This window comes from Mobula birostris, chromosome 4, assembly GCF_030028105.1.
Source record: "Mobula birostris isolate sMobBir1 chromosome 4, sMobBir1.hap1, whole genome shotgun sequence".
Classification (NCBI taxonomy): Eukaryota; Metazoa; Chordata; class Chondrichthyes; order Myliobatiformes; family Myliobatidae; genus Mobula; species Mobula birostris.
Genome location: NC_092373.1, coordinates 139,162,004 through 139,188,870, shown reverse-complemented (window position 1 = coordinate 139,188,870; position 26,867 = coordinate 139,162,004). Strand labels below are relative to the sequence as shown.

Below are 26,867 nucleotides of genomic sequence, written 5' to 3'. Positions count from 1 at the left end.
CCTGCTTCCTTCACCATCAGCTCTGAATGCATGAAGATGCTGGAAATCTAGTTTGGAGGATCTGGTACATGTGGCAAGGATTGGTTTAAGAGGATAGCCAAAGTAAAACAAAAATTAGGAGTGTGGGAGCAGTGCTCTGTCACAAAAACTGACAAGAATCTGATCTGCAGACATGGTGTAGGTATGGCACACACTATTTGAGCTTCTAGAAAATGATAAAAAAGCCTACCTTGTGGCTGTGTGTGTGTGTGTGTGTGTGTGTGTGTGTGTGTGTGTGTGTGTACCTACTAAAGACATTGCCTTTGATGCATGTGGGAAATCGGTCCCTTGCAAGGCTCATTTTTCCTTCTCCTCTCCCTCCCTCTTCTAAGAGTTGTCCAACTCTGCATGGTGTTCCTTATTCTCCCATAACTCTACATCACAAGACCATAACACATAGGATCAGAACTAAGCCATTCGGCCCAAGTATTGTCTGCAATTCCATCATGGCTGATTTATTATCCCTGTTCTACTCCCTTCTCCCCATCACCTTCGATGCCCTTACTAATCAAGAACCTGGCAAACTCAACACTAAATATACCCAATGACTTGAGCTCTACAGCCATCTGTTACAATGTCTCCACAGCCACCTGATGCACATATTCACCATCAACTGGCTAAAGAAATTACTCTTCATCTCTGTTTTGTAGGGATGTGTTTCTATTCTGAAACTGTGCCCTCTGGTCCTAGACTTCTCCACGATAGGAAACATTCTCTCCACATACACTCTATCTCGGCTTTTCAATATTCAATGTTTCAATGAGGTCCCTCTCAGTCAAGTACAGGCCCAGAGCAATTAAAGCTCCTCATGTGTTAACCCTTTCATTCCCAAGATAATTCTCACGAACATCCCAGGGACTTCCTCCAAAGCCAGCATATCCTTTATTAGACAAGGGGTGACAATAATTCAAGAGCAGTCTGGTTGATGCCTTATAAAGCCTCAGCATTAGATCCTTGCTTTTATTTTGTAGTCCTCTCCAAATTACTCATCAACAGCCAACCAGAAAAGGCCCCCTTTATTCCTACTTTTTGTCTCCTGCCAGTCAGCTAATCTTCTATCCATATTAGTGTCTTTCCTGTAATAACATGGACTTTTATCTTGCCAGGCAGCCCCAAATGTGGCACCTTGTCAAAGGTCTTCTGAAAATCCAGGTCAACATCTACTGACTCTCCTTTGTCTATACTGCCTGTTATTTCCTGAAAGAATTCCAACTGATTTGCAGGCAAGATTTGCACTTAAAGAAACCTTGTTAACTTCCACCTATTTTCATGTGCCTCCAAGTACCTTGAAAACTCATCCTTAACAATGGACTCCAACATGTTCCTAATAACTGAGGTCAGGCTAACTGGCCGGTAATTTTCTGTCTTTTCCCTCCCTCCCTCCCTTCTTAAAGACTGGAATGACATTTGCAAGTTGCCGGTTGTCTGGAACCACTCCAGAATCTAATGATTATTGAAAGATCACTACTAGAGCCTCTACAATCTCAGCTACCTCTTTCAGAGCCCTGGGGTGTATTCCATCTGGTTCAAGTGACTTATGTACCTTCAAGCTTTTCAGCTTCCCAAGCAACCTCCTCTTAGTAATATCAACTACACTCACTTCTATCCCCTGATGCTCTTGAATATATGGCATACTATTGATATCTTCCACAGTACAGATTGCTGCAAAATAGTAAGCTAAGTTCATCTGCTATTTCTTTGTCCACCATTACACAAGTTCAGTGTCTTTTTCCAGTGATCCATAGTCCACACTGGTCTCTCTTTCACTCTTTATATAGTATCTCCAAAAAATTTTTGTTCTCTTTTATATTATTGTCTAGCTTACCTTCACAGTTCATCTTTTCTCTCCATTTGATTTATCAGTTGGTTTTTAAAAGCTTTCCAATTCTCTAATTTCCCACTATTTTTTGCTACATTATATGCCCACTCTTTTGCTTTAATGTCCTCTTTTACTTCCTTTGTCAGCCACAGTTAGAAACCATAGAAACTACAGCACAGAAACAGGCCCTTTGGCCCTTCTTGGCTGTGCCAAACCATTTTCTGCCTGGTCCCACTGACCTGCACACAGACCATATCCCTCCATACACCTCCCACCCATGTATCTGTCCAATATATTCTTAAATGTTAAAAAAGAACCCGCATTTACCACCTCGTCTGGCAGCTCATTCTATACTCCCACCACTCTCTGTGTGAAGAAGCCCCCACTAATGTTCCCTTTAAACTTTCCCCCCTCACCCTTAACCCATGTCCTCTGGTTTTTTTCTCCCCTTGCCTCAGTGGAAAAAGCCTGCTTGCATTCACTCTATCTATACCCATCATAATTTTGTATACCTCTATCAAATCTCCCCTCATTCTTCTACGCTCCAGGGAATATAGTCCTAACCTATTCAACCTTTCTCTGTAACTGAGTTTCTCAAGTCCCGGCAACATCCTTGTAAACCTTCTCTGCACTCTTTCAACCTTATTTATATCCTTCCTGTAATTTGGTGACCAAAACTACACACAATACTCCAGATTCGGCCTCACCAATGCCTTATACAACCTCATCATAACATTCCAGCTCTTATACTCAATACTTTGATTAATAAAGGCCAATGTACCAAAAGCTCTCTTTATGACCCTATCTACCTGTGACGCCTCTTTTAGGGAAATTTGTATCTGTATTCCCAGATCCCTCTGTTCCACTGCACTCCTCAGTGCCTTACCATTAACCCTGTATGTTCTACGTTGGTTTGTCCTTCCAAAGTGCAATACCTCACACTTGTCAGTATTAAACTCCATCTGCCATTTTTCAGTCCATTTTTCCAGCTGGTCCAAGTCCCTCTGCAGGCTCTGAAAACCTTCCTCACTGTCTACTACACCTCCAATCTTTGTATCATCAGCAAACTTGCTGATCCAATTTACCACATTATCATCCAGATCATTGATATAGATGACAAATAACAACGGACCCAGCACTGATCCCTGTGGCACACCACTAGTCACAGGCCTCCACTCAGAGAAGCAATTCTCTACCACCACTCTCTGGCTTTTTCCATCGAGCCAATGTCTAATCCAATTTACCACCTCTCCATGTATACCTAGCAACTGAACTTTCCTAACTAACCTCCCATGCGGGACCTTGTCAAAGGCCTTACTGAAGTCCATGTAGACAATATCCACTGCCTTCCCTTCATCCACTTTCCTGGTAACCTCCTCGAAAAACTCCAATAGATTGGTCAAACATGACCTACCACGCACAAAGCCATGTTGACTCTCCCAAATAATCCCCTGTCTATCCAAATGCTTGTAGATTCTGTTTCTTAGTACTCCCTCCAATAACTTACCTACTACTGACGTTAAACTCACCGGCCTATAATTTCCCGGATTACTTTTCATCCTCCCTTTGGAATGCTTCTTTCTGGGTTGTATCTATCTAGTACCTGCTGAGTTGCTCCCAAAAATTTCAGCCATTTCTGCTCTGCCATCATCCCTACTAGTGTCCCTTCCAATCAGCTTTAGTCAGCTCCTCTCTCATACCTCTGTAATTCCATTCACTTCATTGTAATACTGATTACATCTGATTTTAGCTTCCCTCTCTCTCCAACTGCAGGGTGAATTTTATCATATTATGATCACTGCCCTGAAGGGTTCTAAGTTCAAGATAAAGTCATTATCAAAGCACATATGCTAACCTGGGATTCATTTTCTTGTGGGCATTCACAGCAAATACAAAGAAACACAATAGAATCAATGAAAAACTGTACACAAGATGAATAAATTGCCAATATGCAAAAGGCAACAAATTGTGTAAGTACAAAAATAAATAATAATAAATAAATAAGCAATAAATATCAAGATAATGAGATAAAAAATGTTTGAAAGTGAGTCCAAACGTTGTGGGAGCAGCTCAGTTTTGGGGTGAGTGTGAGAGCATGATGGTTGAGGGGTAATAACTCTTCCTGAACCTGGTGGTGTGGGTCCTGAGACTCCTGCACCTCCTTCCTGATGGCAGCAGTGAGGAGAGAGCATGACCGAGATGGTGGGGGTCCATGACAATGGATGCTGCTTTCCTGCGACATTGCTCCCTGCAGAATGTGCCCAATGGTGGGGAGAACTTTACCCATGATGGACTGGGCTATATGCACTATTTTTGTAAGTTTTTCCATTCAAATGTATTGATGTTTCCACACCAGGCCATGATGCAACCGGTCAATACACTCTCCACAGTGCATCTACAGAGATTTATCAATGCTTTGGATAACATGCCAAATCTTTGTAAACTTCCAAGAGAGTAGGGGCACTGCCATGCTTTCTTTGTAATGGCACTAATTGCTGGACCGAGGACAGATCCTCCGAAATGATAACACCTCTACCTTAAGCTCCTTAAAGTACAGATCTTATGCAAAAACAGGTTGGCTTAAGGTTAGAGAACACAGCACTTTTCTAAGTACTAGAACAATGGTCTTCATAGATTCCATAAGCTGTGATAGGGTTTGCATGTAAAAACGGTACATGAGCACAACCAATGTGAGTCAATCAGCAACTGAATGGAAGTAATTGATTAAACCTTGTTCTGCTTTATGGGTCTGGAATGCTTCCTACTAATTAACACTTGGTCTGTGCAGGTTGAAAACTCATAACACTGCAATACTGAGTTTCAATTTGCCAACACTGTTGATATTAAAATCATCCATTCTGGATACCTTCAAGTTGCACAAGTGTGGCACATGCTGCTTTCTTTACAGCAAGTCTTCTGATGTGTGCCTTGCTGTAATGTGCTCATGCACACAGATAAATTTCAGTCAAAATCAGCAACTCACAGCATCTATACATGCAGTTTGCAACCACATTTCCTGGCTTACTACTCACTCTTTTGATATAGTAGCACCTGATGCAACTATTTATTAGTTGGCAAAGTTGACATTTTCCTGGTCTTTCATGATTCATTATGCTCAGTTAAAATGCACTTACACACTAAATCACTCAAAGAGCTACATTTGTATTTTTTAAATGTTTTTTTCACTAGCAATAGAGGCATTTTGTTAACTTCACAGGATCTAAATTTATGATACTGGACTTCACAGTAACCCACCCATAAATGAATTCTTGCACCTAACTAAATCTGATCTTGTAGACTGCTTATAAAGCCACATGCTCCTGAAGTAGGTTGTGCCACTGTATCAGATTGCAGTCTGACACCTGTCCTATGTTGTATATAGAGTTAAAAAACACAAAATAGATTCCAATCAGACTGAATTTAGATCTATGTGATCCTCAGCTGCTTTGAAAGCTCTGGTTTTCCACAACAACCACTTTCAAGAAGACTAACACAGAACAACAATTATCATTTCATCTACATACTTTTTGGGTCAATGAATGTGTCCAAAAATTGAAACGATATTATCAAAACTTCTTCATATGCTTATAAAGCAATAAATTCATAGCAGCATACACAGAACACCAGAGAAACTCAGCATGTCAGGCAGCATCTATGGAAAAGAGTAAACAGATGACGTTTCAGGCCAAGACCCCTCTTCAGAACTGAGAAGGATGTGGGAAGGTGTCAGAATAAAAAGGTGGGAGGAGAAGGAAGAGGCTAGCTGGAAGGTGACAGTTGAAGCAGGTGGGTGGGAAAATCAAGGGCTGGAGAAGAAAGAATCTGATTTCAGAAGAGAGGGGACAATAGGAGAAAGGGAAGGAGGAGGGGACCCAGGGAAAGTAATATGCAGGTGGGAAAAAGTGTAAGATCAGCATAGAGAATAGCGGAAGGGGGGAGAGATATATTTTGTTCACCAGAAGGAGAAATCAATATTCATGCCATCAGTTCGGAGGGTACCCACACAGAGTTGCTCCTCCATCTTGAGAGTGGCCTCATCTTGACACAAGAGGATGCCATGAATCAGTGTGTCAGAATGGGAATGGGAATTGGATTTAAAATGTTTGGCTACCGGGAAGTCCCATTTGTTGCAGGTGGTGTGGAGATGCTCGATGAAGTGGTCCCCCAATTTACCATGTGTCATACCAATGTAGAGGAGGCTGCATGTGAAGTGTTGCCTCACCTGGGATGACTGTTTGGGGCTCTGAGTGGAGGTGAGGGAGGAGGTGCATGGGCAGGTGTAGCACTTGGGCTGTTTGCAGGGATACGTGCCTGGACGGAGATTAGTGGGGAGGGACAAATAGACAAGGGATTCACAGAGTGAGCGATCCCTGCAGAAAGCAAGGGGGCAGGAGGTAAAGATATGTTTAGTGTTAAGATCCCTTTAGAGATGATGGAAGTTGTGGAGATGACATGTTGGATGCAGAAGCTGATGGGGTGGTAGGTAAGGACAAGAGGGACTCTATCACTATTACAGCAGCAGGAAGATGGGTGAGCGGGGATGTACAGGAATAGTGATAGCTGGAAAGCTTAAAGAAGATCTGCATTCTTGGTCTGCTTTGAAGAATAATGGATTAACAAATCATGGAAGTATCAATTTAGAATTTTGTAAATAAACTATCCTCCAATGTTCAAAAAACCTTAAAAAAGGTAAACAGGTTATCTTATTCAAACTCAGTGATGCAATGATAGTCTTCTTAATGCAGGTAAATTTGTATTTTTTTTAAATATTCCTGTACTTGGAAATCTTCCATAAACATTTCATATATTCTTAATTTTAAAAACTTTGACAAACAACAATATATTAAAGGGTCTAAGAGTGTAATAATTCAACTATTTTCAGTTGTTGGCATCAAGACATTAAGCCACTTTCATTGTAACTATACAAGTTTCTGCCTTAAGCTTGTACAGCCCAAATGAATTTCAGCATATCATTATTTACTTCACTCTTTGTTTCTCACTACTCCAGTGGCATCTGAAAGTAATAACTTGCTCAGAATTATAATCTTCACATTTACTGACAATTTGCGGCTGAAGTTGAATAGGTTCAGCTTTGTTTCCATAGAAATCCCTTATATCCAGCTATGATGACAGTCATCTGATCAAATAGTATCAATTTAATTTGCAGTGGTCAAACCCATATGGCAGCCAATCCAAAATATAGTTCTCTTTTTAAAGCTTCTTTGAATTGGCATTTCTTATATGGAACGGTATCCGATCCAGAAATAACAATGAGGAATGTTAGAAGTTCTTCTGAGTTGCACTGAGCAACAGTTTTGTTTGATTATAATAATGCAGTGTGTTAATATTCTGATCAGCAATTTTCTTAGCCTAAATGCATTCCTCATAAATGAAAACTCATTCATCAAAGTGCTAAAAATAGCACACTTAACTAAAAAATGAACAAAATTTATAAACATCATTTTCTTATCGTACCTTGAGTGTTGCTTCATATACTTCAGAAACTTGTGAAATTGCATTTTTTTTAAGATGAGCAGTGCAATATTGACTCAATAATGTTAGAGAAGGCAATGTTATATACATTCTTGAACAAATAATACTTAAGCAGTTCTATTTCCGAATTTTGTCCAATGACTCAACATGGCATAAGACTTGGAAGTGAAATTACAGATGGTAGTATGTCTGTAAGCCTATTGTCCTTGTCCTTCCATATTATTAAGTCTTAAATTTGGAATGAGCTATCAAAGAAGGCATATTGATAAGTTGTTGCAGTGTAATTTATAGATGATGCACACCTGTGCTGTGGCAGAGGCATTATATATAATGATAGTCAATGAGGATCCAATCAAATAGGTTTCCATCTCCTCAGTGTCTTGTTGGAAACCATACTTCTTGCTTGTCTCTGGCCATCAGGAATCAGAATCAGAATCAGGTTTATTCTCACTGGCATGTGATGTGAAATTTGTTAACTTAGCAGCAGTAGTTCAATGCAATACATAATCTAGCAGAGAGAAAGAAAAACATAATAAATAAAATAAAACATACTAATAAATAACCAAGCAAATCAATTACATATATTAAATAGATTACTAAAAAATGTGCAAAAATAGAAATACTGTATATTAGAAAAAGTGAGGTAGTGGCCAAAGCTTCCAAGTCCATTTTTGGAATCAGATGGCAGCAGGGAAGAAGCTATTCCTGAATCACTGAGTGTGTGCCTTCAGGCTTCTGTATCTCCTACCTGATGGTAACAGTAAGAAAAGTGCATGCGCTGCGTGTTGGAGGTCTTTAATAATGGACGCTGCCTTTCTGAGACACTGCTTCCTAAAGATGTCCTGGGTACTTTGTAGGCTAGTGCCCAAGATGGAGCTGACTAGATTTACAATCTTCTGCAGCTTCTTTTGGTCCTGTGCAGTAGCCCTTCCATACCAGACAGTGATGCAGCCTGTCAGAATGCTCTCCATGGTACAACTATAGAAGTTTTTGAGCGTATTTGTTGACATGCCAAATCTCTTCAAACTCCTAATAAAGTGTAGCTGCTGTCTTGCCTTCTTTATGACTACATCAATGTGCTGGGACCAGGTTAGATCCTCAGAGATCTTGACACCCATGAACTTGAAACTGCTCACTCTCTCCACTCCTGATCCCTCCTTGAGGATTGCTATGTGTTCCTTCGTCTTATCCTTCCTGAAGTCCACAATCAGCTCTTTCGTCTTACTAACGTAGAGTGCCAGGTTGTTGCTGCGACACCATTCCACTAGTTGGCATATCTCACTCCAGTACACCCTCTCGTCACCACCTGAGATTCTACCAACAATGGTTGCATCATCAGCAAATTTGTAGATGGTATTTGAGCTATGCCCAGCCACACAGTCATGTGTATACAGAGAGTAGAGCAGTGGGCTAAGCAAACACCCCTGAGGTGCACCAATGTTGATCATCAGTGAAGGGGTAGGTTATCACCAATCTGCACAGACTGTGGTCTTCCGGTTAGAAAGTCGAGAATCAAATTACAGAGAGGTACAGAGGCCCAGGTTCTGCAACTTCTCAATCAGGATTGTGGGAATGATGGTATTAAATGCTGAGCTATAGTTGTGAACAGTATCCTGATGAAGGTGTTTGTGTTGTCTAGGACAATGTCATTAGCCAGGCAAAGCTGAAGTGTTGCTGACATTGCCCACATTCAGCCACGTTGATAATAGTTTACCTCATTCTTCACCTGCAGTCTTGTACATGGTGGAAGGATATGAAGTGAAGAGGTGAATTGTAATTACTGCCATGATTTCTTTGCTCTATTCAATTATTTAGATGACATTTGGTTGCCTCTGGAATTAATTACCATCAATTTAGCCTTCTGAAGTAGTTTGGATAACATGGTTTGGGTCCATTGTTTGATGTTTCTTAACAAAGTCATAATTTCTTTTCCCACATTTTCCCTTTTACTATTTCATAAAGCATTCTTTTTAAGAAATTTTGCTCTTCATTATGTTGGTAAAAGCACTGAAATTATCTCCTTTTAATGAAAGAGGCTGTTGTTTTTGAGCTATGTAAAGAAATTGTTAATAATTTTCTATTAATTTTATTTCTAGCTACAGAATTCCTGGGATTCTATGCTTCTAATCATTTCTCTGACTTGAAGTCCACACTTCAGAGTTATATATGACAATGAAAATTTTCTGCATAATCTGTACCTAGTGGATTTAGAATTAAATATTGTGCTGCCAGTGAAAGGTATTCCTCTATCTCCTAAGAGTGAAGGTCAGAATGTTCATTGCTGATAATGGCCGTTCTTAAAGCACTCACATTATGAAATTGTGCCATGAGCTTCTGGAACTCCAAAACCATTTTTTCCTCTTCTAGGATCAAGAACATTTTTGTCGCAATTTACATTCATCAAATTTACCAGGACTTCTTGACTTCATTTAAATAATATTATTTGTTTATGCATATTGTTGTCACTAGTACTTATTTTCTAATACTAACAGTCCATGAACTGAATGGATTACTGGAATATTTCAGGGTGCAGGATACATAGTACGTGAGGTTACAGATTATAGTCCAACAGGATATTGCCACTGCCATTTATCACCCTTGACCCAGGAATACCAGTTTTGAATTGCAAGGTGCATTTTGAACCTTTCCCATAAAGCACAGTAGTAGGGCAACACATTAAAGAGCGTCTCTGTTTATTATCATTTAGCCTTCATAAACAAACTCTGTGTAGTGGTCAGTTCCGATATAAAGAGATACTGTACATCTGTGGTAGAAATTGTCTATTATTGTGTTCTCACACAACCACCCACAGGCCCAATCTGCAAATTATAGGGTTTATGATTGACTAGCCGAGTTCCATAAACCACTCTCAATCTACATATAGACTGAAAAATCTAGAAGATGAATAAAGTGGGAAAATAGTATTCTAGATCAGTATGTTGAGGAACTGGGGTGCAGGCCAAATTATTTTGTGCAATAAGAAAGGGTTAATTGATGATTATGGTAGCTGAGGGAACAATGATCATGATATGATAGTTTTACATAATCCTGCAAGTTATTTAGTTCAACCTAAACCTAGGGTCATGGATCAGAGTAAGGTAAACTGCAAAGGTATGAGATATCTGTAAGCTCTGACAGATTGGCAAACTATATTTAAAGAAGTGAAAGTAAGCAAACAATGATGAACTTCTAAAGAATGACGGTTTATAAATAAAATATACTCTCAGTGGCCACTTTATAGGTACTTCCTATACCTAATAAAGTGGCCACTGAGTGAATATTTACGGTCTTTTGCTGCTGTAGCACATCCACTTCAAAGTTCAACATGTTGTACATTTAGAGATGCTGTTCAGCTCAACATTGTTGTAATGAGTGGTTATTTCATTTACTATAAACTTGTCAGCATGAACTAGTCTGGCCATTCTCCTCTGACCTCTCCCATTAACAAGACATTTTCACCCACACAACTGCACTCATTGATGCTTTTCTCCGTTTTCGCACCATTGTCTGCAAACTCTGGAGACTGTTGTGAGTGAACAACCCCAAGAGATCCGAGTTTCTGAGATACTAAAACCAACCTGTCTGGCAGCAACAATCATTCAAGGTCATGTGCTGAACAACAACAGATCCTCTCCACCCTATCTGAATACTTTAATGTATTGAGTTGCTGCCACATGATTGGCTGATTAGCTATCTGCCTTAACGAGCAGGTGTACATGTATACCTAATAAATTGGCCACTGAGTGTATTTGAGGAAGTCAACAAGTAAATTAGGAAAAATGGTCCAGTCCTTTCTGTTCAAGTTAAGGATAGTTTTAGATCAAAGAAATAGCCAGATAATGTTGCTTTAAAAATTCAATAAGCTTGATGATTAAACCATTTCAGAATTCAAAGCTATTTGAATTGAAATTGGATCATTATTGTCACATGTACCGAGATAAACTGAAAAGCTTGTCTTGCATGTGGCTCAGAGATCAAAACATTACACAATTCATCAAGATAGAACAAGATTAAACAATAATAGAATGCAGAATAAAGTGTAACAGCTACACAGAAAGTGCAGAGCACCTAAACAAGAAGGTGTAAGATAGGGTGGCACGGTAGTGTAGTAGTTAGCACAACACTTTACAGTACCTGTACAGGCGATCTGGGTTCAATTCTGCCAACACCTATAACAAATTTGTACGTTCTACCTGTGACCACGTGGGTGCTCTGGTTTCCTCCCACAGTCCAAAGATGTACCGGCTGGTAGGTTAATTGATCATTGTAAATAATCCTGTGATTAGGTATTAAATCCAGGGATTGCTGGGCAGCGAGGCTTGAAGGGCCAGAAGGGCTTATTCTACGCTGTATCTTGATAAATAATTAAATAAACAGATCATGAGGAACTGAAAAGGAAAATTAAAATGAATTAAAAACAAACTCAAAAAATTGAGCAAGGGCATTTATGGATATAGAAAAGAGAAGTCTAATAATATAAGGGTAGTAAAACAAGGGTCCCTCACTTACTGGAATGGGAGAAATTACATTCGGGATATGGAAATGGCAGAAGAATTAAGCAAATATTTTGAGTTTTTCAGACACTGTGAAAACTACAGACAAAATATCCTGACATCAGTAGTAAGGGAGACATGGAACTTAATACTAAGTTCCTACAAAATAATAATAGGACTGGGTAAAGTCAGTATGGATTTATGAAAAGAAAACTGAATTTAGCGAACTTGTTTTTGAGCACGCAAGTACAGATAAGGGCAACACGGTGAATGTGGTGTGCCTAGGCTTTCAGGCAGCTTTCTATAAGATGCTAAAGGAGATATTTGAATAGAATTAAAGTACTTATATTCGGAATAATATATTGCATGAATTGAAAATATAAAGTAGAAATGAACAGATCATTTTCATTGTTGGGCTGTAACTAATGCAATGCTGCTGGAGCCCCAAATATCTACAATCTATATCATAAACTTGGATGAAGGGATCAAATATTACCTACCTAAATTTGATGATAATGCAAAGCTAGATTGATGGGTAGGGTGTGAGGAGGATGCAGAGAGGCTGACCTCAGATGGAATTTCATACAAAAAAAAGTGAGGTCACCCACTTTACTTAAAAAAGGCATTGTATTTTTAAATGGCTAGAGATTAAAAGGTGCTGGCGTTCTAAGGAATCTGGTTGTCATTGTGGATGAATCACCGAAAATGCGGATATCGCATTTGATTATATTAGCAAGATGCATGTTGCTCTCTCATTGTGAGAGGCTGTAATTAAAAGTACAGATAGACTATTTTAAATCCATTTAGACTGCATCAAGAATACTGAGCACAAATGCATTCTCACTTGCTAATGAAGGATATATTTGCAATTGAGAGTGGAGGAAAGGTTCACTAGATTAATTCCTCTGATGGCACATACGAGGACAGATTCTCGAGAGTTTCGAAGAATGTTATGTGATCTTACTGAAATGTACCATATTCCCACAGGCTTTGGGTGTGCTATCTTATCTTTTTAAAAAAGGTGTTGGTCATCCAGGGCTAAGACATGAAGAATTTTTTCCTGAGGGTTCGAAAAGCTCACACTGTGTGTATTCAGAGGAGAGAGATCAATAGATATTAGATATTAAGGGAATTGAGAGATATGATATTAATGGCATTTAAGTCAAAGATCAGTCATGATCTTATTGAATGGCATAACGGGCAGAAGATGAGACACTTACTGCTGTATCTTTTCTTACGGATGTTGAAGTCTCACCAAAACTCTTGCAATTGTGGTTAGTATTGGAAGAGTTGCAATTCATCAACCAGAGGCAAGATTTATGGTATTCGCAAGTTTTCTTGCCCATGTTTTAGCTAATGACATTAACTGAAACATAATATGGGAAAATGAAAGCTTATTCACTTGAGTGGAGGTATAAATGGTTAAACTGTGAGAGACTATTAAACATGGATGTACAGAAGGACTTGATACAGGTGGTTCATGAAGTGCAGAAATTTAACTTGCAAATACTATATGCAATTAGGAAGGTAAATTGCAAGCCTGCCTTTTTCACAGGGGGTCCAAAGTACAAGGTTCAGGAAACTAGGAAGTAGAAAATTCTAAAAAGTAGAAAACGTTGAAAATATGAGATTTGTGGAGATATATTTAATGTTTTTGATCATTTTTTTCCACAGTAAAATATACTCCCCTTGGAAGCAGCACAGCATGGATTCACTAAATTGATCTGTGAAATGGGCAGTGGGCATGGGCACTGGGAATTAGCTTATATTAGCTGAAGTTTAGAAGAGATGATCTTCTCGAAATATTTCAGATTCTGAGATTGAATAGGATGGATGCCAAAAGCTGTTTCTTCTGGCTAGGTGGTAATGAAAGGGCATACAGGAGTGAAATATAACAGCTATTGAGTGGTGTCGCAGCAACAACATTGAACTCAACATGAGCAAGACCTAGAGCTGAATGTGGACTTCTGAAAAGATAAGACAAGGGAACACAAACCAATCCCCACAGAGGGATTAGAAGTGGAGACAGTGAGCAATTTTGAGTTCCTGGGTGTCAACATCTCTGAGACCTAACCTGGATGCAACGTATTGGTGCAGCTATAAAGAAGGCAAGACAGCAGCTATATTTCATTTTGAGTTTGAGGAGATTTAGTTTGTCAACTAAAACACTCAAAAACTTCTACAAATGCACCATGCATCTGCATCACCGTCCGGTATGAGTGAGGGGACTACTTCAAAGTAAGTTGCTGAAACTTGTAAAATTAATTAGCTCCATTGTGGGTCCTACCCTCTGTAGTATCCAAGATATCTTCAAGAGGCAGTGCTTTAGCAAGACAGCGTCCATCATTAAGGGTTCCCACCACCCAGAACATGCCCTCTTTTCATTACTGTTGGGAAGGACATACACACACACACACACACACTTTTTCTCTATATTTATTTACAATGTATTTCTTCGTACTGCCACCATAAAGTTAACAAATTTCACAACATATGCTAGTGATATTAAATCTGATTTTGATTCCCTGATTCTGATTTAGGGGGAAAAGTTTCAGAACAAACATTCAGCCATTTAGAATGGAGGTGAAAGCAGCTGTGAATATTTCAACCCCAGAGAGTCTCAGATACGCAGCAGTTTTCTTTAATATAATTTCTATGTAATAGTTTTTCAGGTCACTTCCATCATTCTTTTCTTTGTAACAGAAATTAAACCTTTTCGCATATATTTAAAGTGGAGATTGAGACATTCTTGATTAGTAAGGGCATCAAAGGTTACAGGGAGAAGGTAGGAGTATTAGGTTGAGAGGGAAAATAAATCAGCCATGCTCGAACGGCAAAGCAGACTTGACGGGCCAAAAGGCCTAATCCTGCTCCTTTGTCTTATGTATTTTTTTCCTATCACTTCATGCTACATGAATGAACATTTGCGTCACTGAAGGAGATAATTTGCTCTTTGGATGTTTGTATGAGTCTGCAATCCAAAATCACTTGCCCATAATATATCTTCCTTTCTTATTGTGTTCATTTTTATTGTGGTAATAATTCAAGGAGTTGGAAAAACTTAACAGTTTAATCAATTATAATTAGTTAATGAACTTGGCTAAAGTGTGAAAAGATTTTTGAAAGTTGTTTTAGTATTATCACTCCCCCCATTGTCAAACCATCCAAACTATTCCACCCTACTGCAATGCAGGAATGAAGCATTTGGTTTCCAAATGCAATGAGATCGTGAAATGTTTCCTACTCAGACCTCTTAAATAATGTAGGCTATAAAACACAAGTTGGTTGAGAATCAGAAATAAAATCAAAAACATTTGCTAGTAGGACAGGCAACAATAAGATCACAAAGGGGCTTGAAAATGCACAACTCTCACTTTTGCATCTGTAATTGCTATAATCATTGTTAATGTTAGGAATTTTGAACACTACTGAAAGAAATTGTTTAGTCTAATGATGCTTCAAGAGCATTTTGCCTCTCTTTCCATCCAAATATATCTCAGCTAATAGCTTTACAAACAGTTTCATTAACTCACCCCACCTGCTGGATACACTTGAATTACATCAGAAACAGCCACTGTGTCTGAGTTAGCAAACACTGTTGTAAGCTTCTTGCTTGGTTTTCCCTTCATGGTTTTAAACCGAGCTTGGCTCAAACACCACTTGTTTGTATTTTCCCCTCCCGTTTTCCCTACCTGTTTCAGACCATTCTCTTAAGTCTTTTATTTATTATAGATGAAATGTTTTGTTGTTTCCTGTAATACAGCCACCAAGTAACTGCAAGCCATTGGACTTTTAAGTGTTGGTGATGTCATCCACTTTGGATCTTGCCTTGCATGTGAGTCATAAATAGAAACAAAATGTAGTCAAATTATGAACACGTCTATCAAAAAATATATTTGTGGTGTCGTGCATTGCACTGATATCTACTGGTTGCTTTAGAGTCCTATCCCCATCAAATGCAAACTTACTCATTAGCAACAGCTCTGTAACACAAATAAATTGTATATTGATAAAGAATTATATTTAATGCATTACGAGTGAGATCATAAGAAAAAACCATGGAACTTAACTGCTGTCTTGATTGGAACACTATTCTGCACTATCTTTTCACTCACCTATTTTGGCTCCCAATCACGTCTGATTTTTAGTCTTATTCCTCCGTAGTTTAATCTTTTCTCATATCTAACATTTATCATTCCAATCAACTTCTAAAAAACTAGACCTTTCTAACAAGTCTGTGCATTGTCAACTTCCTTCGCCTTATCATTGAAGGCCAGCTATTCATTATCTAACCTTGAAACCATGATCATTTCCCCTTAATCTTATGCTCTTCTCTTTGGCAAGTCTTTTGGTCACCGCTTTACTATCTCTTTTATTGATTGCATTAATTTGAACAATTTCATACTTCAGTGAAGTACCTGCTTACAAAAAAGATAATATAATTCATATATTTCACATTAAACACTTTATTAAATTTATGTTATCTTCAATTAAAATCAAGGTGATTTCTATTTTAATGTTCAACCTGAGCTGACATTAAAATAATAGAAAAAAGTTAGTATAGGGACTCAAACACATAATTTTCTTTCTACATTTTAACCTTTTTTTTCTCCTTATTCCTTAAACCCTGGATCCTCCAGTCACTAATTTAAGGTCATCTTGAATTCAGTCCCTATTATATGGAATGAATGCACTGCCTTTCCATTCTTATGTAAAAACATTTATTTATCGGTTGGAAGCCATTTAACTCATCAGTCACATTCCTTCCTACTTCCCAGTAGTCTGCATCCCACATCCCGTGAAAAATCCTTTTTTTGCTAATGCACCTAAACTGAGGGTAAAGTTACAGTAGCCAGTATTTTGAATGCGAGAAAAAAAGAGGTCCAGCAGAAACTCAAACGTAGTCACAGAGTGACCATGCGAAATCCACTCAGAGAAATAGGGAGCAAATCCAGGAATAATGAGGCAGCAGCACCAACCACTGTGCTGAATCATTTCTTCTTTTCTGTGTTATTAATCTCTCACATTGAAGTTTAGAACCTTTGATTTACCATGTTGCACCAAGCCAAATATCTGAATGCATTACCAGATGCCAAATTATATTTAATTTACCCTACTTATATTAAGTTTGCTCGCTGTTAAAAATTACTCTACTCAACTCAATATAATTTAAGTTGAAATGATGAAGAAAGTGACTGTAACCAGAGATTTCCAGCCAAAAATCCCACCAGCAAGGTTCCTCTACCACAAGTATTACTGAGATCTGAGTACGAAATCTGAATATGACTCAAATATTCCTGGTATATTGAACACAAACTCTACACCCTGCCCATGTATTGCTAAAACTCGATCAAAAGGATGGGACTTGTTGGTTTGCTCTTACAGACAGGGCAGATGGGCCAAATGCCCTATTTCTGTGCTGCAATTAATCTATGATTCTGAATCTTGCATCTTTAGCCCCTGATTCTTGTTCCAATCAAAGATTGAAAACTTTGCTTCCATTTACCAAGTCATGATTATTTTAAATGCATAACAACTTTAATTATATTAATATAATTAAGGAAACATACAGCACAGAAATGGGACCTTTAAACTCACCTCATCCATACTAGCCATAATGCTCAAACACGTTGAGCATCCCTTATCCAAAATTCCAAATTCCAAAATTTTCTTGCGTGTTGACTCATCACAAATGGAAAATTCCACAAGGTGCTGAAGAAGGGCCTTGGCCCAAAACGTCAACTGTTTATTCATTTCCATAGATGCTGCCTGACTTGCTGAGTTCCTCCAGCATTTTATGTGTGTTGCTCTGGATTTCTCTGCTGTTTCGTAATCAACAGATGCTTTATCACCACAAATCTTAAAAGAAAATAATGCTATGCATTTTGTGCAACCAGATTTTCTTGTGTTTATGAAATTCCACAAGGCGATGGGAAGGTTCCCAGGTGATGTGCAGGTCTCGGAGTATCACAGACAGTTCTGAGAAGTGACCTCACATACGTAATGAATAGAAGTTAATGAAAAGTACCTTATAAAGTGAAAAATGAAGATCTTGACGTGTTGGAAGAGTGAATTTGCCAGCTTTGGAGTGAATATGACACAACAGTATGATGATCATAAAATAGAGAAAGATCTATCACCGTGAACTTAAAATTTAAGGTAAGTGCAAGTATTTCAAAATTCAAAACACTTCAAGTTCCTTATCCCCATATCAGGCCAATATATCACTTTTCGTTTTTCTCATCTACGTGTCTGTCCAAATACCTTTTAAACATTGTAATTGTACCTGCCTTCACCACCTTCTCTGACAACTCATTCTAAATGTTTATCACACTTTGTACAATAAACTTTTCTCCTCTCTGATCTAAAATCTGCAACCTCTAGTTCGACTCACCAAGCCTGGGGAAAAATCAGACTATCTTATCTGCATCCTTCAAAAATATATAAATCTCTATAAGGTCATCTCTCGGACTCCTATATCCCAGTGAAAATAAACCATCCGTTGCAATCTCTCCTCCGCTCTCCTATTCCAGGTAACACCCTGGTGAATCTCTGCTGCACTCTCTCGATTGTTACCAAGTCCTCCCTACAATGTAGCGAACAGTACGCAGCACTCTAAATATTTTACTGTGTAATTCAAAGGAAAACAATCCCAAATATACTTATATCTCCAAATACGACTGTCTTGATTAAATTCCTGACTAATCCATTCCTTTCTCGACTACCTCCTGCCGCAAAGTTCCACCTGAAGTCTGCGCAGGCGCCACTACATATACAACAGTGCATCCTGGGACTTGTAGTTTGACGCAAGATCACCAACTGCTCGGGTGGATTTTTGGAAGTTAAACGTGTGGTGTTGAAATGACATTAAAACGCCCGTGAACGTGCTGCACACGGTGTTTTGAAGGACTGTTTTAATAGCGTCCCCGAGGGGTGGCCGGACTGCAGGTCTCAGAGAGCAGTAGGGTGGGTGTGGTGGATGCCGCTGGGGCGGTTGGAAAAGGGTGGCTCGCGCAGTCTCCGGCTGCCGGCGTGTTCCGCGAGCACGAGGCGCCGCCGCTCTTCTCCAGCAGGAGGAGAGGCTCCGCGGGACCGGCCTGACGCAGACAGCCGCTCCACCCACCTCCCTGCAGGGCTAGGGCGGAACGTTCTGCCCGGGACTTCCTCCAATTAGGCTCCAGCGAGGAGGAGCCGCTGACTGGAGAGACGGAGACAGAAGGAGAAAGCGACAGGATTCCTGGCACTGGGAGCGGAGTGGGGGGATCGGGAGCACGGAGCGAGGGAACGGGATCAGCTGGCGGGGGGGGCAAAGAGCAAGAGGATCAGGATCAGCCGGGAGCACGGAGCAGGCGATCAGGATCAAGCCCAAACCGGAGAAGGGCAAGGGATTGGGGTCCGATCGGCGCCGGGAGCCGGGCAGAGGATCGGGATTAGCCAGGGAGCAGAATAGACGTTTGCGACCAGCCTAGCAGTGAGAGCAGGGGCTAAGGTTAACCCAGGACAACTATTCAGCAACGTTGGGCGGTTCTCATCGGAGTGGCTGCATCGAAACAATCCTCATCCCAATCCCTGGATCTCAGTCAATCAAGTTGATACTGACAAAGCGGAAGAACAGTGAACATTTGGTGTGGGAGACTGGGGTAAATCGCTCTCTCCTAGCGACTAAGTGAGGAAGACAAGAACCTTACAACCACTGGAAACTCCTCGTCCTTCTCTCGAAGAAGCTTTGTTGTGCCGGGTTTACGATGTGGAGGGCTCCAAAGGATCGCGGACAATTCCAATAGGTCTGCAAATGAATTTATCCGTATGGAGCTACGATGAAGGGCAACGATGAAGAGAGGGGCAAGGATATTGATCATTTTGAGATTCGTGGCAAAATAAAAATTAAAGGAAACGACCAGGCGGATAGAGAATAAAATGTAAATGGATGGATATTGTACATAAAAGTCCATTCGTTGTAATGTGGCTAATGTGTAACGCCGTGAACACACTTAGTGGATTTGTCACTGTTTAACCAACAAAGAGTAACCAGAGGACGAAAATGGCTCAACTTTCGCTGCAGGTGTTTTACTGCAGGAAATAATAACGAGTGAATAATCCGCATGCAATTCTGCTTTTTTAGTTAGATCTTGTGTCTGCTTTGTATATTAGAACTTCTCCCAGGCATTATGCATTAAAACTGTACCGTCACACAGAAAGGAAATCGTCTCTGCACGCAAAATGTCTCAGAGTTTATTACAAGGAAAGCGGTTTTTCTGCAGGGAGTGGGTTTTCCATAAACTCCAGCATTGTCTTCAGGAAAAGAACAATGGAAAAGCATTTGGGACCTCTAATCCCGGTGGGAATACTGAACCTTCGGGAAAGAACACTGGAGGAATCGGGGGTATTTTGGTTGTTGGGGGTCCCGGGAGTGGGAAGACTGCTCTGTGTACTGAGTTGGTTTGGCCCACCTGTCCGCAGCTGGTTCAGCGGGGCTTGCATCGGCAGACGCTCGCCTTTCACTTCTGCAAAGCTCAGGATGCAGACACGCTTTGCGTTGGCAACTTCATACGAAGCCTTGTTTCTCAGATTCGTAAAAGCAGTCTGGTCCAGGCATATGAAGAGAAACTTCGAGATCCGGCCGTCCACAGCGTGCTGCAGGCTGGTGAATGTGAGAGGAATCCCGGGGAAGCATTTAAAAGGTACAGCGTAGTTTTAATATAGGAAACGGCATAATACATATGTATGCGTTGTAATCCAGAATGTAATCTTTTGATTTACAAATAATGCTTATGAATGGTCATGTAATTAATGTGAACAGCTTAAGTATTGTGCTGATTCCAAAGACATAATTAAAATTCTGTTTTTGCAGACCTACTTTACAAACTACTCTGTAGGTGTAGAAGTAATCATATGGAAGTTACTTCTAATGATGGGTGCCAATCCCACACTACTCCTAGCTTTCAATGGTCCTATAAGACAATTAGAACCTCTTACCAATTCTGTCTTGTGATAAACACTATAAACAATTTATCCATAAACACAAGTCTGCAGATGCTGGAAATCCAAAACAACACATGCTGGAGGGACTCAGCAGGTCAGGCGGCATCCATGGAAATGGATAAAGAGGTGACGTTTTTGGCCAAGACCCTTCTTCAGAACTCATCTTCTTCAGTATCCAATTTACCCATCCTCTTGATGCCTGTTCATCAGTTGACACGTTTATTCAGTGTCCAGACATGCAATATAATTCTTACCAATAAAATAAATTGGGCTACAGTTTATACTTTTAACTGAAGTTTCCAATGTTTTTGCTGTGCTATATGTAATTATATTGCAAAGCAAGTTAAATGACCAAGCCTTCTTGAGGTTTTCTGCTGTTGTCTCCTTAAATATGGGATTGTTTGAGACTGCATCACATAGTTTGTCATTATAATGATAACCTGTTCCCACTTGGAGCCAAAGCTCTGTACCTGTGTCCTAACATGTACCATTCATCTGTCATTCTTGTATTTGCTTACCTATGTTAGTTCCCATTGAAAATTCTTGTCCTAGTTTACAGATCTCTCCTTGGAAGCATCAATTTGTTATTGATTAATTCAAGATACTTGGGCAGTTTTAGACTACTTCACCACCAAAAACAGAATCTAGCAAACTAAGGTAGAAGTTAAGGAATCAGGAGAATGCTGCATTGGAACTATTGAGCTCTTATAAAAGATTTTTTGTGGCTACTTTCTCAGTTTCTCTTTCCTTCTCTAACAATTTATGAGCTGGAGGGAAATCTCTTCATTTGCAATTACTTCAAAATTACCGTTTTTTTTCTTCTTGGAAACCCAAGTACTTTGTCTAGAATCTGTAATTGCCAGTGCACAGCTGCTAGTTGGACCAGCTACCTGAACTGATATCTTTGAGGTTTGCATGCTTCAGTACTTTTTCCAGCCACTTTCATTCTATATGGTTATCACAGAAGAAAATTTAAATTTTTCAGTTTATTTTATAGACTTCATTAAAGTTTACAACCTCCCTTGAATAACAGTTCCTTGTAGACTATAAGGCTTTGTATGTTTAGGACCTGGTACAGTTTAGCCATGTACATGTTGGAAATCCATTCTGAGAGTTGATAGGGTTAATGAAATGCTGCACATTTTTCTCCAGTGGATGAAACTTGACCAGTGTAATGTGAGTAATGGTATGTCAGTGCTCTGACCACATGTTTTATTAAATAAGGATAAATTTGGTATTATATTTGGTTTCATGTAGGAATTTTTAATAAGGTGCCACAAATGGCACTATTAGCTTTCATCACAGGAAGCTATTGGGCCTATCATGACAAAACTAGCTGAAGAGAGCTAGTCAGCCAAATCTTGCTTTTTATCTGCTGATTTGAAGGCTTGTAAATCATGGAACATCAGACACAGTTATGTACTTAGTTTCAAAATGTGACAAGAGTTTTCTATCTCTACCATCCTTTCAGGGTATAAGATCCAGTCTCTCAAGATTCTGGATGACAAATGTAGAATTTCCTCCCAATTTCTTTGAAATAATAAAATATACTTAGTACTTTGAATTTACTTTAGCATCTTTGCTCCCTATTTATTGACCAGTGCTAAAGGTATTGTGTCTTCCTTATCACCTGTGTCTTCCTTATCACCCTATCGGTTTTCCCTCATGCTTCTTTATTTCAGGCAAAGTGACCCCAATCGTCCATCTTTCCTCATAGTAATAGCATAGCGGTTATTGTGGAGTTCAATTCCAACTTCATATGTCTGTAGGACCCCTCCGTGGGATGCATGCATTTTTTCCTGGAACTCTGGTTTCCTTCACAAGTCCAAATACGTACTGGTTAGAAGGTTAATTGGTCATTGTAATCTGTTCTGTAGTTTAGGATTAAATTGGGAGTTGCTGGGTGGCGTGGCACAAAGGGCTAGAAAGGCCTATTCTGCGCTATATCTCTAAATAAATAAAATTCTTCCTGTGATGTAATAACCAGACCTTACTGTACTTAGTACTATAACTGGCTTAAATAATGTTTTATGCATTTGCCAGCAGAGGCATTGTAAACCCTTCTTTAAAAAAATCCATTGGCAGCAAACAAATAGCTGCTCCCAGCAACATTTATTGCCTGGTTTGCTGTTTTGAACTTGGCTTCTGGCTATGTAGACAAGTAATATGGTTTCATATTCCTGATATGACTAAACTTTTACTTTAACATTGAGATAGGTTGTGTGTAGATTAATAATTTACTTGTTCAGTGCATGCTAAAGGTAGCCCTAGATATACCTAAAAACGAAGTACTGAGATTTTAAGGCTAAATTTAAGTAAAATTTAAATAGCAGATGCAGCATATTTTGAATTTTATAAAAGCCACCTCAGAACTAAGGGATGTGATCAAAGCTCTTGTATGACAGAACTGTTTGGTGGGGTGGGGGACCCACTGCTCAAATAGTGGTAGCTAAACTTGCCATGGAGGAAAAAGAGAGAAGTGATCTAGCCTTTGAAGAGTAGGAGGCTACAGTATAAGCTCCCTTTAGTGAGAGCTACAGCTCTCACTACAGCTAGCTATAGTGGAAAGGACTTAAGATCTTCATTTGAGTTCAGAACTTCGTGGAGAGCAAACCTACTGCCATCATATAGGAAATGTTGCAGTAACTTGAGAAGTCCTAAGTACACAACGTGTGTTAGCTACAACTTGGGTCTGTAGGTACATGGCAACACTGCCACTCTAGGATCTTCAAAAACCACAATCATGGAAGCACATCATTATTCTTTCACCTTGACTGAGTTAAAAATTCTGAACATATTTTTCTAACAAAAACAGATGAAGTACTTTAAATCCATAGATTGTAAGAGTTCAAAAAGGTATCTCAGACATGTCAGAGGTATTTGCTTAGATTGATTTATATTAAATGTGCAATTGCTTTGAAATGTGTAAATGAAATATAACATCAAGGACAACCAATTTTGTTTGCAAATGGTTTTACTTTGTTATATTGCTGTAAGTGCAGAGAGAGTAATGTCACTGTGAAAAGATACAGAATCATTCACCACTATAAACTTTTATCCTGGGCATTGGGTGTCTTACTCCCTTCCCTAACTTTGCATCCTAGATTATTTAGATGAACAAAACTGTCCTGGATTAAGTGACCTTGTTATGATTGGCAGTATAGTTTGTCAGTTTTGAATTTAGTCACCTTCTACTTGAGAGATAAGTGTTTTCAATGAAGGTGACGAGTGCATTCACCTTCTGATGAAAGTGTCCCAATGAAGGGTCTCGGCCTAAAATGTCAACGCTATTTCTTTTCATCGATGCTGTCTGGCCTGCTGAGTTCCTCCAGTATTTTGTGTGTGTTATTCTGGATTTCCAGCATCTGCAGAATCTCTTGTATATAAAAATAGCAGCCTTGTTATTACACTATCTGCAGATTTATCAAGATTTTATTCATACAGAAAGGTTACAATCTTTGTTAATTGGAAGCACAAAATCAAGAAATGAAAGCAATCTAATAATAACTGTTAGGGAAGATCCAACTGGATCTTTGACAGTGAGACACAAACACAGCAGACCGTCTCACCTTATTAGGAGAACAGACCAATAATGAATGTGAAAAAAAAATGCTATGTTCATTGGAATAAAGGCTGACTGTTTCAGACAATCCGAAGCATTTAAAATATATTTTCAAAATTATGAAAAGAAACAGAAATTTAAAATGAAAACATATCTGTGTAGTATCCTATATATTTTAACATGTGTTGCAAATAAAATATTCCTGTAGTGGCCAGATGGAAAAAATATCAAGTGCATGTTTGGAATGGCTCTGTCTGATCTAGTTTGAAAACTCAGAGGCACATGCCTTTAGCATTTAATTTGTGTTTTGCAGTACTTAATGGACATTCATTGTAATCTCTTGCCTCTCTCTACCACAAAAATAGTCGGAATTCAGAACAAAACAATATTTAAGTATTCGCTTAGTCTAAGAGAAGACCTATCCTGAATCTGAAATATGAAATTAGCTTATGTTGTGACATGTTTGAGGAAGAAAAATAACTTGAGATTCTAGTTAATTTATATATTTCTTTAATTTATCATTTTTTTAAAATTTCTGAGTGCCACTGCCAAGGCCAACATTCGTGTCCTTCCCTAGTTTCCCTTTAGAAGTTAGTAGTGAGATGCCTTCTTGATGCACTTCTTGTGAAGGTGCTCGTACCGTGCTGTGGAGATGAAGAACCAGGATTTGGACCAAGTTTCAATTAAGCACTGGTGAAATGTTACCAAGTTGTGACACGTGTGCAGCTTGGAGGGAGTCCTGCAGATGGTAATATCTATTACACCCCCTGCTCCTGTCCTTTTTGGTGGAAAAACCTGTGAGTTTAAGAAATGCTGTCATTAAATAGTTGAAGTGTTCTGTTAGACATGGTGGAAATGGTGCACACCACAATTTTGGTGTGCTAAATGTGTACGGATGGAAATACAAAGGGTGGAGAGGGTGCTAATCAAGTAGGCTGCTTTATCCAGGATAGCATTGAGCTTCATGAGTGCTGTTGGTGCTGCATTCCACCAGGTGAGTGGAGAGTATTCTACATTGCTCCTGACCTGTGACATCTGCATGGAGGAAAAACCCTGGGTCTCAGAGCATGACTGATTGATTAGAGAATACCGGGGCTCGGACCTGCTCTTGTAACCATAGCAATTACTTGGTTGATGAAATTGAGTTATATGGTGTGGCTCAGTAGTAGTATTCCATTGACTGTGAAGGGTGGAAGGTCAGATATCTTGTTGGAAATTATTTTTTGTGCCACAATAGTATCAGGCAATTTTAATTGCTATTTATCAGGCTGTGCCTGATTAGGTGCTGGTATGCACTGGCTTACTTGCTACAATGCCGCATTTATGATTAAACATTATGCAATTATCAATCAATAACTGGATTATAATAAAAAAAAGCTACTTGAGGAAGGAGTTGAACATAGTGGACCAAGGACACTGACATTTAAAACTCCTGCAGTGATATTCTAGGGTGGAATGTAACACCTCCAATAGCCACCACCATTGTCCATTGTGTGATTTGCGACTCAAACCACTGGAGTACTTTCCATTTTTGTATTGGAGTTTCTTGATGCAACATTTGGTCAAATGTTGGTTTGATGTCAAGGACAGTCGCTATCACCTCACTTTGTATTATGGCTCATTGGTCTATATTTGGACAATTTGACTGAATTGAACTGGCTTGTATTTTATTTAGAGATACAGTGCAGAACAAGCCCTTCTGGCTCAACAAGATACACTACCCAGTGACCCATCTGTTTAACCCTAGCCTAATCATTGGACAATTGACAATGGCCAATTAACCTACTAACTGGTAGATCTTTGGACTGTGAGAAACTGGAGTACCCGGTAGAAACCCTGTAGTCACTGGGAGAATTTACATCTAGGAGGCTTGTAGTTGATTTAAAGAAAATCAGTTGATTTCATTCTTGACATTGGCAGGTAATGTCAAGTGTTATTTTGGAATGCTCATTTAAGAAGTGGTGTCCTCAACATATTTTCATAAAGCTTGTGCTCTTGTAGGAAATGTGATTTTAATTGTGTTTGCACAGCAAATGGATCAATTTCAATTGTTGTCTATCATTTTTCTGACCTTGCTGGTCTATTCATTGTTATTGAATTGTTATGAGATATATTCTTTGTTAAGGGAATGCTCTTAAATGTAAGGCAGGAGTTTTGTTATGAGATATATTCTTTGTTAAAGGAATGCTCTTAAATGTAAGGCAGGAGTTGAATGAAATTATCATGTGGTATAATTTTTTATTTAGAAAGATTCTATTGAAGTGGACTGATTTATTCATGTTCAATTTTGCCATTAATTAGTTCCTTGATATATTAATACCTTTTATTCAATTATGCCAAATATGTAGGTATAGTTTTCACATGCTCCCCAGGTGTCCAGAATTTTAATTCATAAATTTACCCTGTCACATCATACTGTTCAGTTCAAGGTAACATTAAAGAGAAACAGATGGGCCTTAGAAGTCTTAACCTGATAAGG

General features: G+C 39.1%; 1 protein-coding gene across 1 annotated transcript in view; it reads left to right on the top strand.

Annotated features, from left to right (window-relative positions):
• Positions 1-19,124: 19,124 nt before the first annotated feature.
• ankrd50 (ankyrin repeat domain 50) overlaps positions 19,125-26,867 on the top strand; it is a 118,846-nt gene continuing 111,103 nt past the window's right edge. The window contains exon 1 of the mRNA XM_072256138.1: positions 19,125-20,525. Within this exon, the coding sequence (XP_072112239.1) occupies positions 20,065-20,525 (461 nt within the window). The 5' untranslated portion in view covers positions 19,125-20,064. The remainder of the gene's footprint in view (positions 20,526-26,867) is intronic.